Source organism: Tachypleus tridentatus, chromosome 9, assembly GCF_004210375.1.
Source record: "Tachypleus tridentatus isolate NWPU-2018 chromosome 9, ASM421037v1, whole genome shotgun sequence".
In the NCBI taxonomy this organism is placed as follows: Eukaryota; Metazoa; Arthropoda; class Merostomata; order Xiphosura; family Limulidae; genus Tachypleus; species Tachypleus tridentatus.
This window is the reverse complement of record NC_134833.1, coordinates 140,847,572-140,865,449: the sequence shown is the minus strand read 5'-3', so window position 1 is coordinate 140,865,449 and position 17,878 is coordinate 140,847,572. Positions and strand designations below refer to the sequence as shown.

Below are 17,878 nucleotides of genomic sequence, written 5' to 3'. Positions count from 1 at the left end.
CCCGCGACTCTTGGATTACGAGTCGAACTCTTTAACCCACCTGGCCATGCCGGGGCTCGCTTAGGCTATCAAAGACATTATGAATGAGCGAAATATTTTTATAATAAGGCATTATTATCACTATCTTAGTCTCTTAGTCTTTAATATCATCAGCAACTTTAATAATGTTACTGTCCATGAAGACGTCCCATTCTTTACACAAATAATCAAAAGTACAGCTTAGTGTATGTTAGTTTAGTATATGAATTAAAGACTAACTTAAATCTCAGTTGGCCGAACTTCGTGAAACTGAAGAACCAATTCATTCTAACCATTATAAGTCTCAATTTTCTTGTGCGTTGACTTATGACAATAAGTATTTCTACTTAGCTTGTTTCAATAGCTTAATTACTTTATAAGCTAGTTTTACTTGTGATTTATACACTTTAATTTTGATCAGAAGCCGTTAATAATCACGCACTTTTGTCAATTATTTTATTCATTGATAACAAAATAGTACTGTGGATTTCGGACAAAGACTAACTAAATGTATGTAGCCGGTGTTATATACGATGCAATTTTAGTTGCTGGTGTAAATTTCTAAATCATGATGTTATATACAGTAAGTCTTCAATAATTTCAAATGTTAGTCGAAAAGCGACATCTAACGAAAGGTTTAGAATGCGCGTCAGGCGTGTGGTTATATGTCTACTTTGTGATATCCATGTGAAATTACGTGGCAGAAATAACGGAAAAGATGAGTAGAGCTTGAGATTTATGAGTAGGCTTAAACTAAACGATATATCGATATGATTTTAAAAATATTTACGGAATAGTACTGATGTGTAGACTGAATAATATTTAATACGCAGTATTTTTGTTAGGGCAAATATTCGTGAATGATAACGATAGATAATCTGTATCTTAAAAAGTATAAGTTGAATTGCTAGCTGTTACTGTTACAATTAAAAAGTACATTCCAAGTTCGTTTCTGCTATTAGTTGGTAGTACTAAGTACTACTGCTTGTGGTACTGTTATAGGATTAAATATTAAGCTCTAAATTATATTAATAAATACCATTGGTTTAGAAAGTTTCATACCTTTTAACTTATAATTCATTATAAGTTGTACTCTATAATACTTTATATATTTAGTGTTAGTATTACTACAAACGTTAGTTTTTGCCTACTCAGAGTGAGTCGAAATACAAATTTAAAACAAGATGGGCTTGTGCAAGTGTCCCAAAAGAAAGGTTACAAACCAGTTTTGTTTTGAGCATCGTGTGAACGTTTGTGAACATTGTATGGTAACTAATCACCCAAAGGTATGTTTATTAGAAAGATAATAAGCTTATACTGACCATTAATATTTTTTGCTTTTAGTCTCCTGTAGGCCAGATTATCAGAAGTTTAAGAAATTGTTTTAATGACTGTTACTGCAGTCTGATCTAGTCTTATAACTTAAGTAATAGCAAAGTTAAAGTTTTTGTAAGATATTTTAGGGATAGATATAAAATTATTCAACCTAGAGTTACTTTTGGTGTCTATATAGACCTCATTATTTTTTAAACAATTTTTATTAATTGCTTTTGCACCAAAGTATTTGTAGATCAATGTCTTAAATGGTTAAACATACAGGGCATGATATGACTTGTGAGTTGTTCAATGGATTTTTAAAAGAAATTCCACTTGCCTTGCAGTTATTCTTGCGATTCACTGTTAAGGGCTTTTGTATATCATTTTACACAGAAAAGTTAGTTGTTTCCCCAATATGTTTTTTTTTGTCTTTACCCTAAATGTAACAAATTATTGTGCATAGTGCAGTATATATGAACTCTTACCCAAAAATAAAAAACAAGCTGGTAATTTGAGGCTCAAGTATATATGTTTTGAACAATGACCAACTGTATATGTTAGTTTTAGATGTTTTCTTCATAAAATGTGTACATATTTTGTTTATATTTTATGTTTAAAGTGTCAGATATATCTATGCAATATTATGGGATAATAATAATTAAAAAGAAATAGGTTAAAAAAAAGAGTAAATAGATGATTAATATTAACTTCTGACTGGAACAAGTTACCAGATATATAGCAAGACTAAACATCAACCTGGTAATGAGTGTATTTAATTAAATATAACATTCCAACTTATGAAGATTAGAGTGCCTAGTTTCACAGTTCAGTAACCTTACTGTTAACAATGTTGGTATGATAAGTATTATATTTATAAAAGTACTAATATGAAAAACAGCAAGAAGTTTGGTGTTTGAATATTAACATAATATTCATCAGTAAACATTTTTTTGTGGTTCTGCTTTTCTTAATTTTCTATCATGATGCAATGAATCTTAAAACAATTCTGTATTTGTTGTTTTTTAGAAAAAATAAACATTGCATTTGTAAATGTGTAAATTACAATGTGAATCTAAATGAATTAAAAAATATACTTACCCCTTGAGCACATTTCTCAGTTTCTATATATGTTAATTTTAATGATGTGTAGTTCCATTCAGAGTTAAAAAGTCACATTTTGGTACTTGTACAGTGATGTGAGACATTCAATAAGACATCATGTACTGTGATAGATGTTTTACAGTATTTGTTATTTTTCAGTGTATTGTACAGTCTTACCTTCAGTGGCTTGAAGACAGTGATTATGATCCTATGTGCCAGCTATGTAAGGTACCACTGGCAAAAGATGCATGTGTGCGTCTTTTATGCTATCGTAAGTTTTGTTTATTAACAAAGAGTTTTCATTAGTTTGAGAAAGTTAAACATCTGGGTTTTAATCCTCAATTCTTTACAAAGCATTTGAATGAAACATGGTAGCTTTTGAGATATTTATTAACTTTCTACTAAACAATTATTGACTGGTTATTACAGAAACAAATGACCTGTTTACTGAAATCACCAGTCAATAGTTGTATTATTCTACTTCCCCATTTCTGTCTTAAGTTTCACCAAAATCTGATTAACATTGTCACATAGTATATTTTAACCTATATTTCCGGGCCTGCAAAATTTAATATTTCCTTTAGGATTATCCCATTTAAAAAAAAAAAGATTTAGAAATTATTTCATTTAAAAAAAAAAAAGTAATCCATCATTATGTGATCATACCGATCAACATACAAAGTACATATATGTCAAATTTAAATTCATCTAGAATGTTAGGAGATTTTTATTGATATTGTTTGTAAATTAGGCTTAAATGAATTAATATATTTTCATTAAGCTGTAAAAAAAAAGTCTTCTGCAAAGTTCTGCTGTCTAAACTGCAGTTTTTCATCTGTGAGTAATTTGTTTATAATTATTTGTAAATGAATCAACATGTTTTCACTGTGCTTCAAAAAAAAGTGTTTACAAAGTTCTGTTACAGTATCATGTATACACAGCAATGGCTTTAACAACTGGGTATAATTTGTTGCCCAGCTTTAAGGCAACATTGAAAATTGTTTCATACCACATGATATGCTCTCTGCCAAATATGGCAAAGAATTCATGCCACTTTGTAGAATAAATTGTAATGCTCAGAAATACCCATACAGAATCTGTGCATGTCATTGGTATAATTTTGTTTAATTGAACATCTACAAAGAAATATTGTTTTGTTGTTTAATAACTTTTTTTATTTAAGGTTGTAGTTAGCTGTTGAAGGGCTGTTAAATTTTAAAAGTTGAATGATCATTGTAATAAAACAACACAATAGTATTGTTAGTGCAATGTATGCCGTGGTCAGTTCACGTAAGCTAAATATTTATGTTGCATTTTATGTATTAAATTTTGTAGATGTTTTTCACTGGCAGTGTTTGGATAAATTTGCTAACCAGTTAGCTCCAAACACAGCTCCTGCTGGCTACACTTGTCCTACTTGTGGCTCTGGAATTTTTCCAGCATCTAATCTTGTGTCACCTGTTGCTGATTCCCTCAGAAAATTACTTGTCACTGTGACTTGGGCACGAGAGGGATTAGGAATGCCCTTAGTGAGTAATCGTATTTGTTTTTGGTAGTGTCTGTTATATTTTAATACTTGTATTGTAGCTAACTTGTTTATTTAATACATTTTCAAAGTAAAACCTGCCAGTCAGTGAGCAAGTAAATCCATTCAATGCTTTAAATCTTTAGTTTGTATTTGAACAAAATAGAAACTTTGTAAGTGACTTTAGTTTTATTAGTGAGTTAGGTCTTAATGTTCCAGAATGTTTACATTTGATCAAAGAAATAGATGAGTTTTATTATTCTTAAGTGGACTGGGCTTTGCATTATTTTTACTAAATAATCCAAAAGACCCTGACCGATGATAGAAACCATAACATCAGCACTGATAAATTATACTTGTGGGCAAGACTTTTCTATTATAGATTGTAGTAGCTCAAAAAATGATTATTATATTTTATAATAAACTTTTAGCCTCTAGGGTTTTGAGACATCAGTTTAGAATATTCTAGGCCTACTCTTATCAACTTGATCTGAATGTCATGCCCCTTCTATGTATCATTTAATTTACATCATAAAAATAAAGGCTATAACAATATTATTGTGAAGCTTATTGTATTCAAACAACATAAATAAGTAAAATAATTTATTTATTGAAAATAAAGTATAAATGCTGTTACTTAATCAGACCAATCATCATTTTCAATGGTCATCCTTGATCACTGATAAGATAAATCTTTGTTAGCTTATGCATTTTTTTATATTTTGTAGCCAAAAGTGATAACTACTATAATTGGAAAAAAATATTGTATTAAAAGAGATATGTAATGAATATTAATCAAGTTTAAAATGATTGGGTGTATATATATATAATGTTCTGATTAAAAACAAAAATATTTAAATCATGGAATGAAAGTAAGTATTTTTGCTACACATGTTTAGAAATTTTACAACATAGAAAATAGTAAAAAGTATAAATCAGAATTCTTTACATTTTTTTATAAGTGGAAACTGGATACCATTTAGTTTAAGTTTCATCCAATTTATTTAAATATTACCACTCTGAAAAGGAAAATTGTCTAGGGATATCAGTGACACCCACACACCCTTGAATTGGAAAGAGTTTGTTGTTCTCTATAAACTTTTTTTTAAATTAAACTGCTAATGTATGTGTACTGCTGATTTAAATACTTGAAGTACTTATTTTAACAGCTAGTATGGATATTAGTACTGGTAGATTCTTTGTTTTGAATATTCTGTGATGATGAGAAAACTTACTTGTAGAGAAAATTATATATTCAAAAACAACTGGTATGGTTAGAGAAAGCACTAGTAGAGGAGCAAATACTGTCTTTAAGTGTCTAACACATTTGAGAATGTATGCACTTATTTTAAAGAAACAACATTAACTTGAGTTGAAGCTCTAACCCTATCTTCATGGGGACATTCTATTAGACTGAACTTGTAATTAATGTGTACTAAAATTTGTAATTTAGTAGATACACCTTCAGTTTGTAACCTTTTAGTAAATATTAAAAGTATAGTGTATACAAAAATAAAATTGTAGTGAAGTATTTTCATTAAAGATTTATCTGTAAATTTACAGAGTTAGTCTGAATGCAGAGTGTATTTTCTGTTAAGAATAAAACGTTTTTAATCTTACAGCTTTTGTAAAACCTCCTGTCTTTTGTTTTCTCTACCCTTACACCAACTGCATGTGGACTTGGTTGGTGACCAACTTTGTAACCACTACCTGACAAAAAAAGTACAAAATAAATCTAATTGCTTTGTTTTTTAATGACTATTTTGTAACAACAATTACACATTGTTTATTCTTGCAACCGAAGATCATATTTTTAATATCTCATGCATTTAGATTTGTTACTTTCAGCTACACCAGAGTACGGAGAAAGCAATTTATTACAGTGGGGCATCTTTATGTAGACAAAGGATCAAGTTCTAAGGATGTGTGGTTAGATTATAATCATGATGCATGTGTTATCACAAGTATAATTTTTTTTCATTTAACCTTTTTTACATATTAAGTTTCTAATCTTAATATTTTAGTTATTTTTATCACAGGAAATAAAAACCTCCTAACAAAAAAAAAAAATGTAATAGTTACATATGATTCTTGTACTTTTATTTACCTTGCACGACAAAAGTTAACCCTACTTTTTGATAGGATTGTTGGTAGTACTAATTCTTGTTTATTTCAGATATACATCTTAGAACACAATATTAACTTGCAGAAAACATACTATCCTATAACTATTTCTGTAATCTAACTGGCTTTCCAACTAAACTAACTGGGTTGAATAATCTCATTTGCTGGTTGAAGTGACATCAGCAACAGCAAATAATAAAACAATAATTCAAAAGCTGTCATCAAAATGAGTTAGCCTTGGAGTAAATTCAATAAATTAATATATTTTTCTATCAGTTATAAATCTCAATATTAGATATCTGAGAGAAGTATTAACATTTTGTGACAGATAAGATGTGATAGGAGAGTGTAATATGTGGGTTTGGTTTTTTTATTTATATCTCAACTAAACAAGAAGACTTTAGGCTATAAGCTTACCTTATATCTACACTGTAAGTGTGTAATTTATAAGAAGACTGTCGGCTATAAGCTTACCTTATATCTACACTGTAAGTGTGTAATTTATAAGAAGACTGTAGGCTATAAGCTTGCCTTATATCTACACTGTAAGTGTGTAATTTATATTATACTCAAGGTTGTATAGGAGTGGAAAGAGATGTAAAGTGGGCAATTTGGAGCAAAGAAGTGTCATGTGATAGAGTGAAATGAAAATTTAGGAGTTTAAACATTAAATACATTTATACTGCTACCAATAAGTCTACACAAATAAAACCATATAAGAGGAAGAAAGTTACTATTACTTACAAAATTAACCAGTGACGATACACACACACACCAAGCTCTCTCAAACAATTCTTTACTTTCCTGTCCTTTGAACCCACACTGTTTAATCCACATGATGCTTCAAAAATCCATACTTTCATCCAATCTTCCCCATTGCCAAACACCCATACCAACAAGCCCCATTCCCCACTCTCATTCTTCTAACACCATTCAATCAGTGAAGATGAAGACTCACCCTATGATTGACCATTCCCAGATCCACCGTCCTCCTTCAGTTGAATATTAACGAAAATGGACTTTTTATCATGGTAGTCTTCCTTGCAGACCACTATTTCCTTCCCCCCATCACATTATTATAAAACCACTCATGTTTAATTGGGCACTGATCCAGTAGATTATGTGGCACCTGACCAGTGAAAGTGCTTTTCTCAGGGTCCCCACCATCTTGAATTGTCATAAGTCTGATATTGGCCATTGAATAAATGCTAGTGTAAATACAAAATGTGTTAACACCTGTAGCTTTTTCTGTGGTTTTTGCTTGCCATAATTAAAATTTGTTGTTTTTATAAACACTTCTATCAATCAAAGCCAAATTTTTAAGCAAGGTAAGAGAGATTTCTTTCTCACCGCTATAGTGATTTGGTTTGTTTTGAATTTTACGAAAAGCTACACGAGGGCTATCTGCACTAGCAGTCCCTAATTTTGCAGTATAAGACTAGAGGGAAGGCAACTAGTCATCACCACCCACCACCAACTAGTGAACTACTCTTTTATCCCCAGTAGAATAGTGGGTTTGACAATCACATTATAATCCCCTACGGCTGAAAAGGCGACCATTTTTAGTGTTAAGAGAATTTTGAATCCATGACCCTCAGATTACTAGTCAAGTGCCTTAACCACCTGGCCATGCCAGGCCCCAGTGCTCAGACCCTCTAACCCTAAGTTTGGGTCTCTGGTTTAATACCATATAACTAACATGTTCTAAACTAAGCAAAATTGAAAAAAGATTCCAAGTGTTCAAATCTGTCTTTAAGTTGTACCTTTAAGAAAATGATTTTTTAATAGCAATATAAAGTCAAGTTTTAGTCAGAAATTAAACTTTGAACATATTTATTTTATATTACTTTTACAAAGTTTTCCTAGGAGTCTTTTATTTCTTTTTTTTTATCAGATTGATGGGAACATTATGATAGAAAAAAATCAAACAAGACAACTTCCAAATGACTCATCTCCAGCAACTGGAACAAACCAGTGTAATGTTTTGGCCCCACCAGGTTGTCAACCAGAAATGTCTTCAAGTCCAAAAACAACCACATCATATAATCTGGTTACAGTGGATGCTGTTGCCAACAACAGAGCTGACCATTTCAGTGTCACAGGCCCTTTTACAGCAGGTTTGTATCAGAATTTACTGTTTTAATGTATAATTCATGTATATCATGAAAGTATGTGGTTTTGTACCATGTTTATGTCATGTTGTACCATACTTTTTAATTTCTCATTTTATTAATGGTGTTTAGTACTCGAGTACTGTATTATTTTATCATTGCCTGTATGTTTGAAAGATTTATTTTTGTAGTGCTTTACACAGGTTTGTATTACTTTTCACTTAGTAGCTAAAATGATAGTTTTAGTATCATAAGACCACACAAAGAAATAGTAACCCATTGTCATTAGTACTACAATTGTCAGTATTTTTCCAACAATATTTGCTTCACTTGCAAGGTGGCTGAACATTTTTGTGGTATAGGACTTAAAGAATTAAGTTTGTATTTTTATATCGTTAATAATGTAACTGAAAATTTCTTTTTTTGAGTAGGTTTACACATCAAGTTTATATTGTCAACAAACAATAGTTCATTGTAATGTGTAACATTTTACACACTTTCTCTCACCAGCAACAGAATGGAAAAGTTGAAGAACTTTCATAATTAATGTTGGCAGGAATAAAAAGACAGAAAATTTGTGTACCAATATGCTTGATGATCCACCTCATGTCTATATATAGTTTTTGTACTACAGTTTTTATTTACATTAACATGTCTCTTGACATATGAAAGAAAAATTGCTATCTTTAAGCCAAATGCAGATAATGATGTAGATTCTGGAATCCAAATGTTCGTTTCATTCTTCTCTTTCAAAGGCATGAAACTGTTTTAGTCACTTGGTGAGGGAAAGTGAATGAAACTTTAGTGTATATTATAATTTATTTAGAAATTAGTATTTTGCTTGTAGTAGAAATTCTAATCACATATATTCCAAACCATCCAGGTCAGTATCTGTCATCAACTAGGAAGGTTTATGATGCTACTTTGGATGATAGCTTTTGTGCCTCGCCTGTTGACCATGATGAAGACAAGTATAAACGCCGCTCTGCACTAGAATGGTTTGCTAGATGGTTTAAGTAGGTACCTGTTAAAATATTTACAGTGAGGAAGTGTTAAATGTGTGTTACTTTAGTTGGCTACATCCACCACTGAAAGTGGACAAAGGTCATGTTTTCCCCCTTGTGTGTGTTTGCAGTAAGATTTTTCTGAGATTTTTCAAAGAGCTAAATGAATTTGAGCATAAGATGCATTTGGACTGTGACCTAATTTAGAAGTGAATAGTTTTTTGGGGGGTCAAGGTTATAAAAATCCAAAAAGTTCCTATTTGTTAATATAGGACCAGTTTTTCACACTATTTTCACTCTATAACTCAGTCACAAATTAAACTTGGCAGATACACATAGAATATTATTTCTTGTTCTTCTACTAAATGTGATGCATGTCTATTGGTAATGCTGTACTGAGAGTAATACACTTTATTTATGTAATGTTATTTGAAATACATGAAAGAAACCTTAACAGTGGCATGTCTTCTCAAATAATAAATTTATTATAGATTTGTTTTATAGCAGTGACTATATGTATACAAAGTCTGTTGTATACAGCATAGTTATACAGAACATAGTTATGTCATGTGTTCTTTGTTTAAATATTGATTTAAACTGTTTCAAAACTCGACAAAAAAAAAGACACTAATTTACAACAACAAATTTTCAAACATCTTAACACAAACTAAATATAATGAGGAAAAGGGCTCATAATATTAAATGGTATATGAAGTTTAAAAACCTGAACTTAATTTCTTGACTTTGTTTTGTTCACAAAGTGTTCTTTTGTGTATATAAATCTCATCAATCAGCTGTGTAAGTACCTCTTATTAAATTTTACTTAATTCAAAATATCTTGACATTCATTTGCAACAAAAATATGCATTCTTGTTTCTGAAATAAGTGAGTCAATATTAGTTTAACTTATGCTAAGTCGCTGTCTAGTCACTTCTGACTGATATTTTAATCAACATACAATCATTAAACTAGACATAATGTAGCTTCTAATTCAGTAAGCCTATCTTTACAAAATTTGACAAGCTTTTAGTTAAACAATAAGTTTCATACACAAAAATCAGATTTTTTAATTGAGATTTGTCTGTGAACGTACTGAATCAGTCTGAATGCAAGGTAATTTTCATGTTAAGGTTTAACATAGTTATTTCATCCCACTGTTTTCAGATTTAATTTTATAACCTCTGGAACCTATTTAATGAATATAATATTTTTCAGGAATAATTTACATTTCATTCACTATTTTCTCTACTATAACATTATTTGGGCTCATTCCATATTACTGACCTTGTATTCATCACAAAATAAATGTAAACAACCTATTTTTATTTTCTGGAATGACTGCAGATTATAACAAAAATTAAATTTATTGTAAATGGTCACAGTCTTGTGACAGCTTAAATCTCTTTGTATCACCTTTTGATCTGTGTTTAACTGCTAAACATACACAAGCTATGAACACTCACTGAACAAATAGCTCAAGTTATTGATAAAACAAGGTATTGGATCGCATAACTTGTATACAACTTGCATGCATTTCTTACTGAGAAAGTTTTGTAAGAACTGTTATTAGTTCTGCACTGATTTTTTATCTGTTTCAGATATTCAGTACAGAACATAGAATAATAACATCCACAAAACATACAGTGTCTTATAACTATTGTTATCAACAGTAGTGGTTCATAATAGGGATTAATGAGGAATTGGACAAAACTTATAGAAATCTCAGGCAAAAAAACACCTTAAACTGTAGTCTTATTTCAAGTAACATTTTAAAATCTTTATTTATGAATGCTAAGGCATCAAAATATATATAAATTCCAATTAAAACCATGCTTGTTAGATTTACAAGAAAAAAAAACTATGGACATGAATTATATATAGCCATATAATAGATGATGTCATTTTATATACTTAACAAAAAAATATTATTTTAATATAGGTGTTACACACAATTTAATCTGCCATTTTAACTGGTGTAACCAAATGTGAGTTTCAGTGAATTATATTTTTTGAGGAATTAAAAGATTATATGGAATAACTGTTTTTAACACTTTTCATCAGATCCCGTACTTCCACCGGCAACAAAAAACGGAGAGGTCAACCTCACCTGTACAAACGTTGGATAATAATTGCAGTCTTAGTGTCTATAGGGTTGTGTACATTAGTGCTTTTGTCACTCCGCTGGGGACGTGCCAGTGCTGAATATGATCCTATGCTAGACCCTCACTTTAACCCAAATATTCGAGTACAAGATGGAGATAGCATTCCTGTAGTTAATGGTGATTTCAGAAACAAACCTAATGCAGCTCCCAATGTTGTTGAATAAGGAAAAACTAATGCTGCAAGGTTACTATGGTTACAGTTATTTTGAATAAAAGAAGTGAACCAAGGGGAATTAAGTAAACAAAATGGAGCACTTCAAAGGTAACTTGCACACTGAACATGGATGAGTGAATTTTTGCACTGGTTCCCCTACCTACATAAGGTTGGTTAAATTTCCAACTATTCTTTGTCTTGATAATATTTTGAAAGATAAGTATTCTGTTGAACTAAATTATCACCGATTAGGTATTTCAATGTTTTCATTCTCTTCCTAATGTACCTATAAACAGAATGATATTTCTTTAAAAAGAAGAGACCTGATGATTTACCAGACACATTTGAGCCAAGAAAAATGAAATTAAAAAAAGAAGAAAAACTTGCTCAGACAGAGAATTCAGTTTCAGTACATCCGTGTGTAAGTCTATGTAAAAACAAAACAAAAACTGAACAAGTAAAAACAGCTGGATTTCTGGTTTTGTTTTACTTGTGTGTGTTATACGTTAATGAGGGTTACAAGAGTTTGTTGCTTTGTCCAGGTCACTTAGATAAGATATGATGGTTTTATGTTTCATCAGTAAGTTACATTGATTGATTAACAACATATAGAAACATACACATTTTTTTGTTTTTGTATCAACTTAATCTTGAAGTACAGGTATCATTAAGTAGGCTGTAAAATATCAAGTTTTATTTTTTTTTTTTTGGGGGGGGGTAATTTTACGTTAAAGTGAACAATAAGCAGTTAGTAATAGTTTTTCAATGGCCATGATCTTCCAACCAGACAAACAGTGGCCTGTCTTTAAGTTATATGCCATTTCTTCTCAGTGTACTAGATTAGGTTCTACAGAAAAAAAAAAATATTGTTTAATTAATTGTATTTCAATACTTAAAATTAAATGAGTTACACGAATAGTGAGGAGACTTCAAGGTTTACTTCTGGTTGGCATTTCATCTTTTTGAGGTTAAGGAAAAAGAGTCAAAGGACAAAGGAAAATAATTTTTTAAATATATCATGACATCTGTTTGTTTTGCAACCTAGAGATTAGTAAATTAATGTTTACCATTTCATACAATTTTTACTAGTATTTATAATACAGTAGGGGTTAATTATTTTAGTTGATTATCTAATATGGAAACAGGGTTACATCAAGCAAATGCAGATGTTTAGTGACTTATAACTTTGGTGAAATTTCTATTAACTTTTGTTTCCAGAAAGTGAATTAAGAAGGTAACAATTATTACATATAGTTACAACTTGCTGTCACTATTGTCTCAACTAAAAATTATGTAGTGATAACACCTAAAACTATTCTTATGAAAATTAAAAGTTGTGTAATATATTTGATGATAAATTTTTTAGTCATTTTGGTTTTCTTATTCCCACTAAATTCTTTAATCTATATTATTTGTGAGTGTGACAAAATCAGTATGTATCAGTGTCATAATTACTTTCAAATAAACCTTTCCTGTGGCATTACACATGCAAGAAATGCTGTTAAAAACTTGATTGATATACATAACCTTATTTCAGTTTTAGAAAAAAAAGGTGACAGTTAGACAAAAATATATAGCAGAAAAATATAGCTCAATCATATCTGATTACTTTGTTTTTCTTATAAGAACAAGTACTAAATTGTGTATCAGCTTTCAAATCTGTTCACGAAAGTTTTAAAATTAAAGGAATATTTATATCATAGTGAATCTTATATTTCTTGTGAGAAATCTCATACATGTTGTGTTGGAGTAGAATAATACAATTTGACATTTGTGAGTCATAAAATGATAGGGTTGAAATTCAAAATCTTTGTATCCTGAATGTATAAATATAAGCATCAAATATTATCTCTTGCAGTAAATGTACAGTTTGATACAAACAAACAAGTAGTGTTAATAAAAAGAGACTCTCTTACAATTATTTACAACACAGATACAGACCAGTTTAGATTTTATTGATTTTGTTTGTTGTGTTTTAATTACATAAAAGATGTTAAATTTTTCACTGTTCAAACACTGATTACTAAAATTATTTTTTAACCCTTCAACTGCAGCTGACATTATGTGATGTAAACAGTTTGTGCAACATTTTGCAGGTTTACATAAGCAGCAAAAGAAAGGCTGAATACTAGATGATTTTTCAATTCTATTTAACAATTATTAACACGTATACATTTGTCAGTATATCAGTTTTATTCGTTTATATTTAACGTATAGTTTCCTTGATCATAATAACTATCTTCTCAGAGAAAAGTGACAGATTTGTGCCAACAGATCTTTAAAAATTCATAAACATTTTCCTTTAAGACTTATAGAAAACTTGCCTGATATTCACAAATATCGGAAAATGTTTATTAATGATTTTCAGCTTTGTGATGTTGTAATGACTTTTTTTTTGATAAATATAATGAAAGGAAACATTTGTGTATATATATATATTACATAGTACCATGTAGAATTTTATGGATACATGTGACATTTATAATTATCTCCATAACTACTTGCTGGCCTTTTGAAACTTGTAATCTTTGAAAATAAACTAAAACAAAATAAAAGATTGGCAAGACATTTTCATGTGTGTATTAAATTGAAGACTCAAAAAGAAAAGCCCAGCAGAATTTGTATCGTGTTACTAGTATTGACCTGGTTATGTCCAAAAAAGCTCAGGCCCTGCATTACAGGTGGTTAGGAGGTTTATCTCTCAACATGTGGGTTGTGGGTTTGAACCCCCATCATTCCAAACATCTCATTCTTTAAGCCATGGAGCATTATAAGGTTATGGTCAATCCCACTTCATGGACAAAAGATTAGACCAACAGTTGGCAGTGGGTGGTGATGACTAGCTGTCGTATGTCTAGTCTTACACTGCTTAATAAGGGATAATAGCACAGATAGCCCTTGTGTAGCTTTGCACAAAATTCAAATTTTAATGACTGAATAAACTACATCCACATCTAAGCCATTTGTTTCAAAGTGAAGGCATCTTTTTTTCGTTTGCAGATCTTTGTTTTGTTGTTGTTTCTTGAAATTATTTTTGCACAGACTTTCACACTGGGTTCCATGCTCCAAATTCCAAATTAATGCTTTAAAAGAATCATATCATACTGAAATGTTGTAAACTCTCACACATATTAACCTGAGCCTGGAATCTTTTAAACACCTAGAATGCCCCTATTTCTCTGCTTTCGTTTCCTTGATGACTTTCTTTTAATGTATGTAGCCTATCAAGATCAAATCCATATTAACTGCATTAATTGCCCTTAAAATCCTTCTATACTTGTCTCCTGGTGAGTGGAACAGCAGTATGTTTGTAGACTTAGAATGCTAGAATCCAAAGTTTGATTCCCTGTGATGGACACAAGAGATAGCCTATTGTGGCTTTGTTCTAAAACAGACACACAAACCTTTCCACTTTATAGCTACAAATAATAAAAGCAATGGCTTAGCCAAGTGCAAAATTTTGATTGGGCCAGGAATCACAATTGACAGACAGGAGGCATAAATTTCTTTGAAAGCAAGTTGTAGAGAACTAGGAAAAAACCCAACTAAATAGGTAATTCTTGGTGTTGAGTGGGTACTTTGTAGCCCGCCCATTTCCACTCGTGATTATGCCACAGCAGATGAGCCATAATATTGCCATCTTGTGTTTCCAAAATGTTTTACATTTAGTAAATAGCGTGGGTAAAACAATTCTAGCATTTCATTATCATGAAATGAAAACTTTAATATTCATATTAAACAACACAGACCCTGTTGTTTAACATATATTTTAGTTATGTTTGTTCATCATATAATTTTACTCCATTGACGAATTGTCATATAAGAAAACGTATCATATTTAATTACAACAGTGAGAGAAGGCTCACCATGGCCAGGTGGTTAAAGCACTCGACTTGTAATCCAAGGGTTACGAGTTCAATTCCCCATTGCACCATGCATGCTCGCCCTTTCAGTCGTGGAGGCATTATAATGTGATAGTCAATCCCACTATTTGTTGGTAAATAGTTATTCATGAACAGAAGATAAACATTAGGGAAAAAATGACACATATCAAGTAAAACCAGAACTGTGTCTTTAATGAGGTGTTTTTTTTTTAATCAGGTAAAACACGTGTATCAATGCAATGTTTACACAATTCACATTTTATTGTAAATCAAATAGTATATATATTCGTTTATTTGGGCTTTCCTTAATAAGAAACAATAATTATATAAATCAAATGTTCTTTTTATTATTATTTAAATTTATACAGTGTTCGAGAAATAAACTGATTCAGTCCAAACACAAAGTAATTTCATCTATTCTGATACAAGCAAAACTAACCGTCCCCAGTGACGGGAAAAGTTAAGGTTAATTGAGTTTCACTTGGAGCTAAAGCTCTGAACAACTTATACCGCCTATAGTGAAAAGTAATTGTTGCTTATTTCAGTCATGTTAAGAACCACTGAATAGTAACATACGGTAAACCTACATTTTTAGTAAGTTATGTCACATTTTGGAATGTGAATGGTAATGTGGTTTATTCCTAACAGTTTAATGTAGAATATCCTGCTTGTCAAATGAATTTTGTATTAATATTATTCATTCCCATTTTCAAAAGTGAATGTTGGGTTTTACCTGTGTGCATAGCTTTTTAAACGCAGCGCAGGAAGTGGTTGTACAGAGATCAGACAAACACTCGGATAGACGCCACGATTTGTTTGTTTTTGAATTTTGCGCAAAGCTACTCGAGGGCTATCTGCGCTTTTAGCAGTGTAAGACTAGAGGAAAGGCAGTCATCACCACCCACCGCCAATTCTTGTGCTATTTTACCAACGATTAGTGGGATTGACCGTCACATTTATAACGCCCCCACGGTTAAAAGGGCGAGCATGTTTGGCGCGACGGGGATGCGAACCCGCGACCCTCAGATTACGAGTCGCACGCCTTAACCCACCTGGCCATGCCGAGCCTAGACACGATGACTGGCTTTATTTATAAAAATATGCTATTTGAATAATCTTTCCTGAAATGTCTATGTAAATTGTACAAAACCAGAGAGAACTGACATCCGTTTACTGATGTTTACAAAGAAGTTTTCGTAAGATTTAATATCGCACCCTAAAATACTTTTTTGATCTCATATCAATAAATAGTGGGTAAACAATAAATTTATGGACATTAATGTGCTAAAATTCGGAGTTCGATTCTCCATGGTGGATGGGGTGCAGAGAGCCCACTACGTAGCTTTGCGCAAAAAACAATGATGACAGGGTTGTAATGTTTTGTTGTTGTTTTTTTAAGTAAGTGGATGTTCAACTTAGCTTATCTAAATGTAACAAAACCAGAAAAATATATTTTTCCACTAATATTTACAAAAGAACAGTTTTGGTGAGTTTATTTTTAATGTAACAATCTAAAAATTTGCGTACTCAACTTTGTATCATGTAACATCTGTATTAAAATTTTCTATGACAAATTTAATTAAAAATACAGCACGATTTTCTCAGAATACAACAATAAGTAAATGACCATTTCAAAATGTGAACACTTACTTGCCTCAAAGGTTATATAAAAACGCCCAACTTTCGTCATGGTATTCTTGCTGTACGGGATAGGTACTGAGGAAGCAAAACTTAGCGACTCGTAATTCGAGGGTCGCGGGTTCGCGCCCGCGTCGCGCTAAACATGCTCGCCCTCCCAGCCGTGGGGGGTGTATAATGTGACGGTCAATCCCACTATTCGTTGGTAAAGAGTAGCCCAAGAGTTGGCGGTGGGTGGTGATGACTAGCTGCCTTCCCTCTAGTCTTACACTGCTAAATTAGGGACGGCTAGCACAGATAGCCCTCGAGTAGCTTTGTGCGAAATCAACAAACAAACAAGCAAAACTTAGCACGTGATAGAAACATCGCAAATTTTTCACATCCTCAGAAAGCCAAACCAAACCACAATTATCTTTTACACATACAATCTCACGATTAATCTGGACATTCTTTCCCCAAAATATTAATAGATCGATAGAAAGCTGTTAGATACACAATTACGGTCAATCCCACAGTTCGTTGGTAAAAGAGTAGCCCAAGAGTTGGTGGTGGGCGGTGATGACTAGCTGCCTTACATTTAGTTGTACACTGCTAAATGAGGGACGGCTAGCGCAGATAACCCTCGTGTTGCTTTGCGCGAAATTCAAAACAAACAATTCTAACATGTAAAAACGGTTTACAAAAACGGTTCGTTTTACATATATATTTCTCTACAAGTGGGTTTTATCGACATCACTGTTTCTAACATATTTTTAGTAAGATCGCCGACAATTACATACTCAGGTCCAGAATAAATGTGAGCCTGGTTAACTTCCGAAGCTAGGGTTAAGAAAAATTAGT

At 31.6% G+C, this 17,878-nt stretch overlaps 1 protein-coding gene across 1 annotated transcript; it reads left to right on the top strand.

Annotated features, from left to right (window-relative positions):
• The first annotated feature begins 658 nt into the window (after nt 1-658).
• LOC143226530 (zinc finger protein-like 1 homolog) lies at nt 659-14,084 on the top strand. Its single transcript, XM_076457591.1, has 6 exons — nt 659-1,304; nt 2,596-2,707; nt 3,772-3,965; nt 7,980-8,202; nt 9,080-9,212; nt 11,262-14,084. The coding sequence occupies exons 1-6, from the start codon at nt 1,203-1,205 to the stop codon at nt 11,524-11,526; spliced, it is 1,029 nt and encodes a 342-aa protein (XP_076313706.1). The 5' UTR covers nt 659-1,202; the 3' UTR covers nt 11,527-14,084.
• Nucleotides 14,085-17,878: the final 3,794 nt, after the last annotated feature.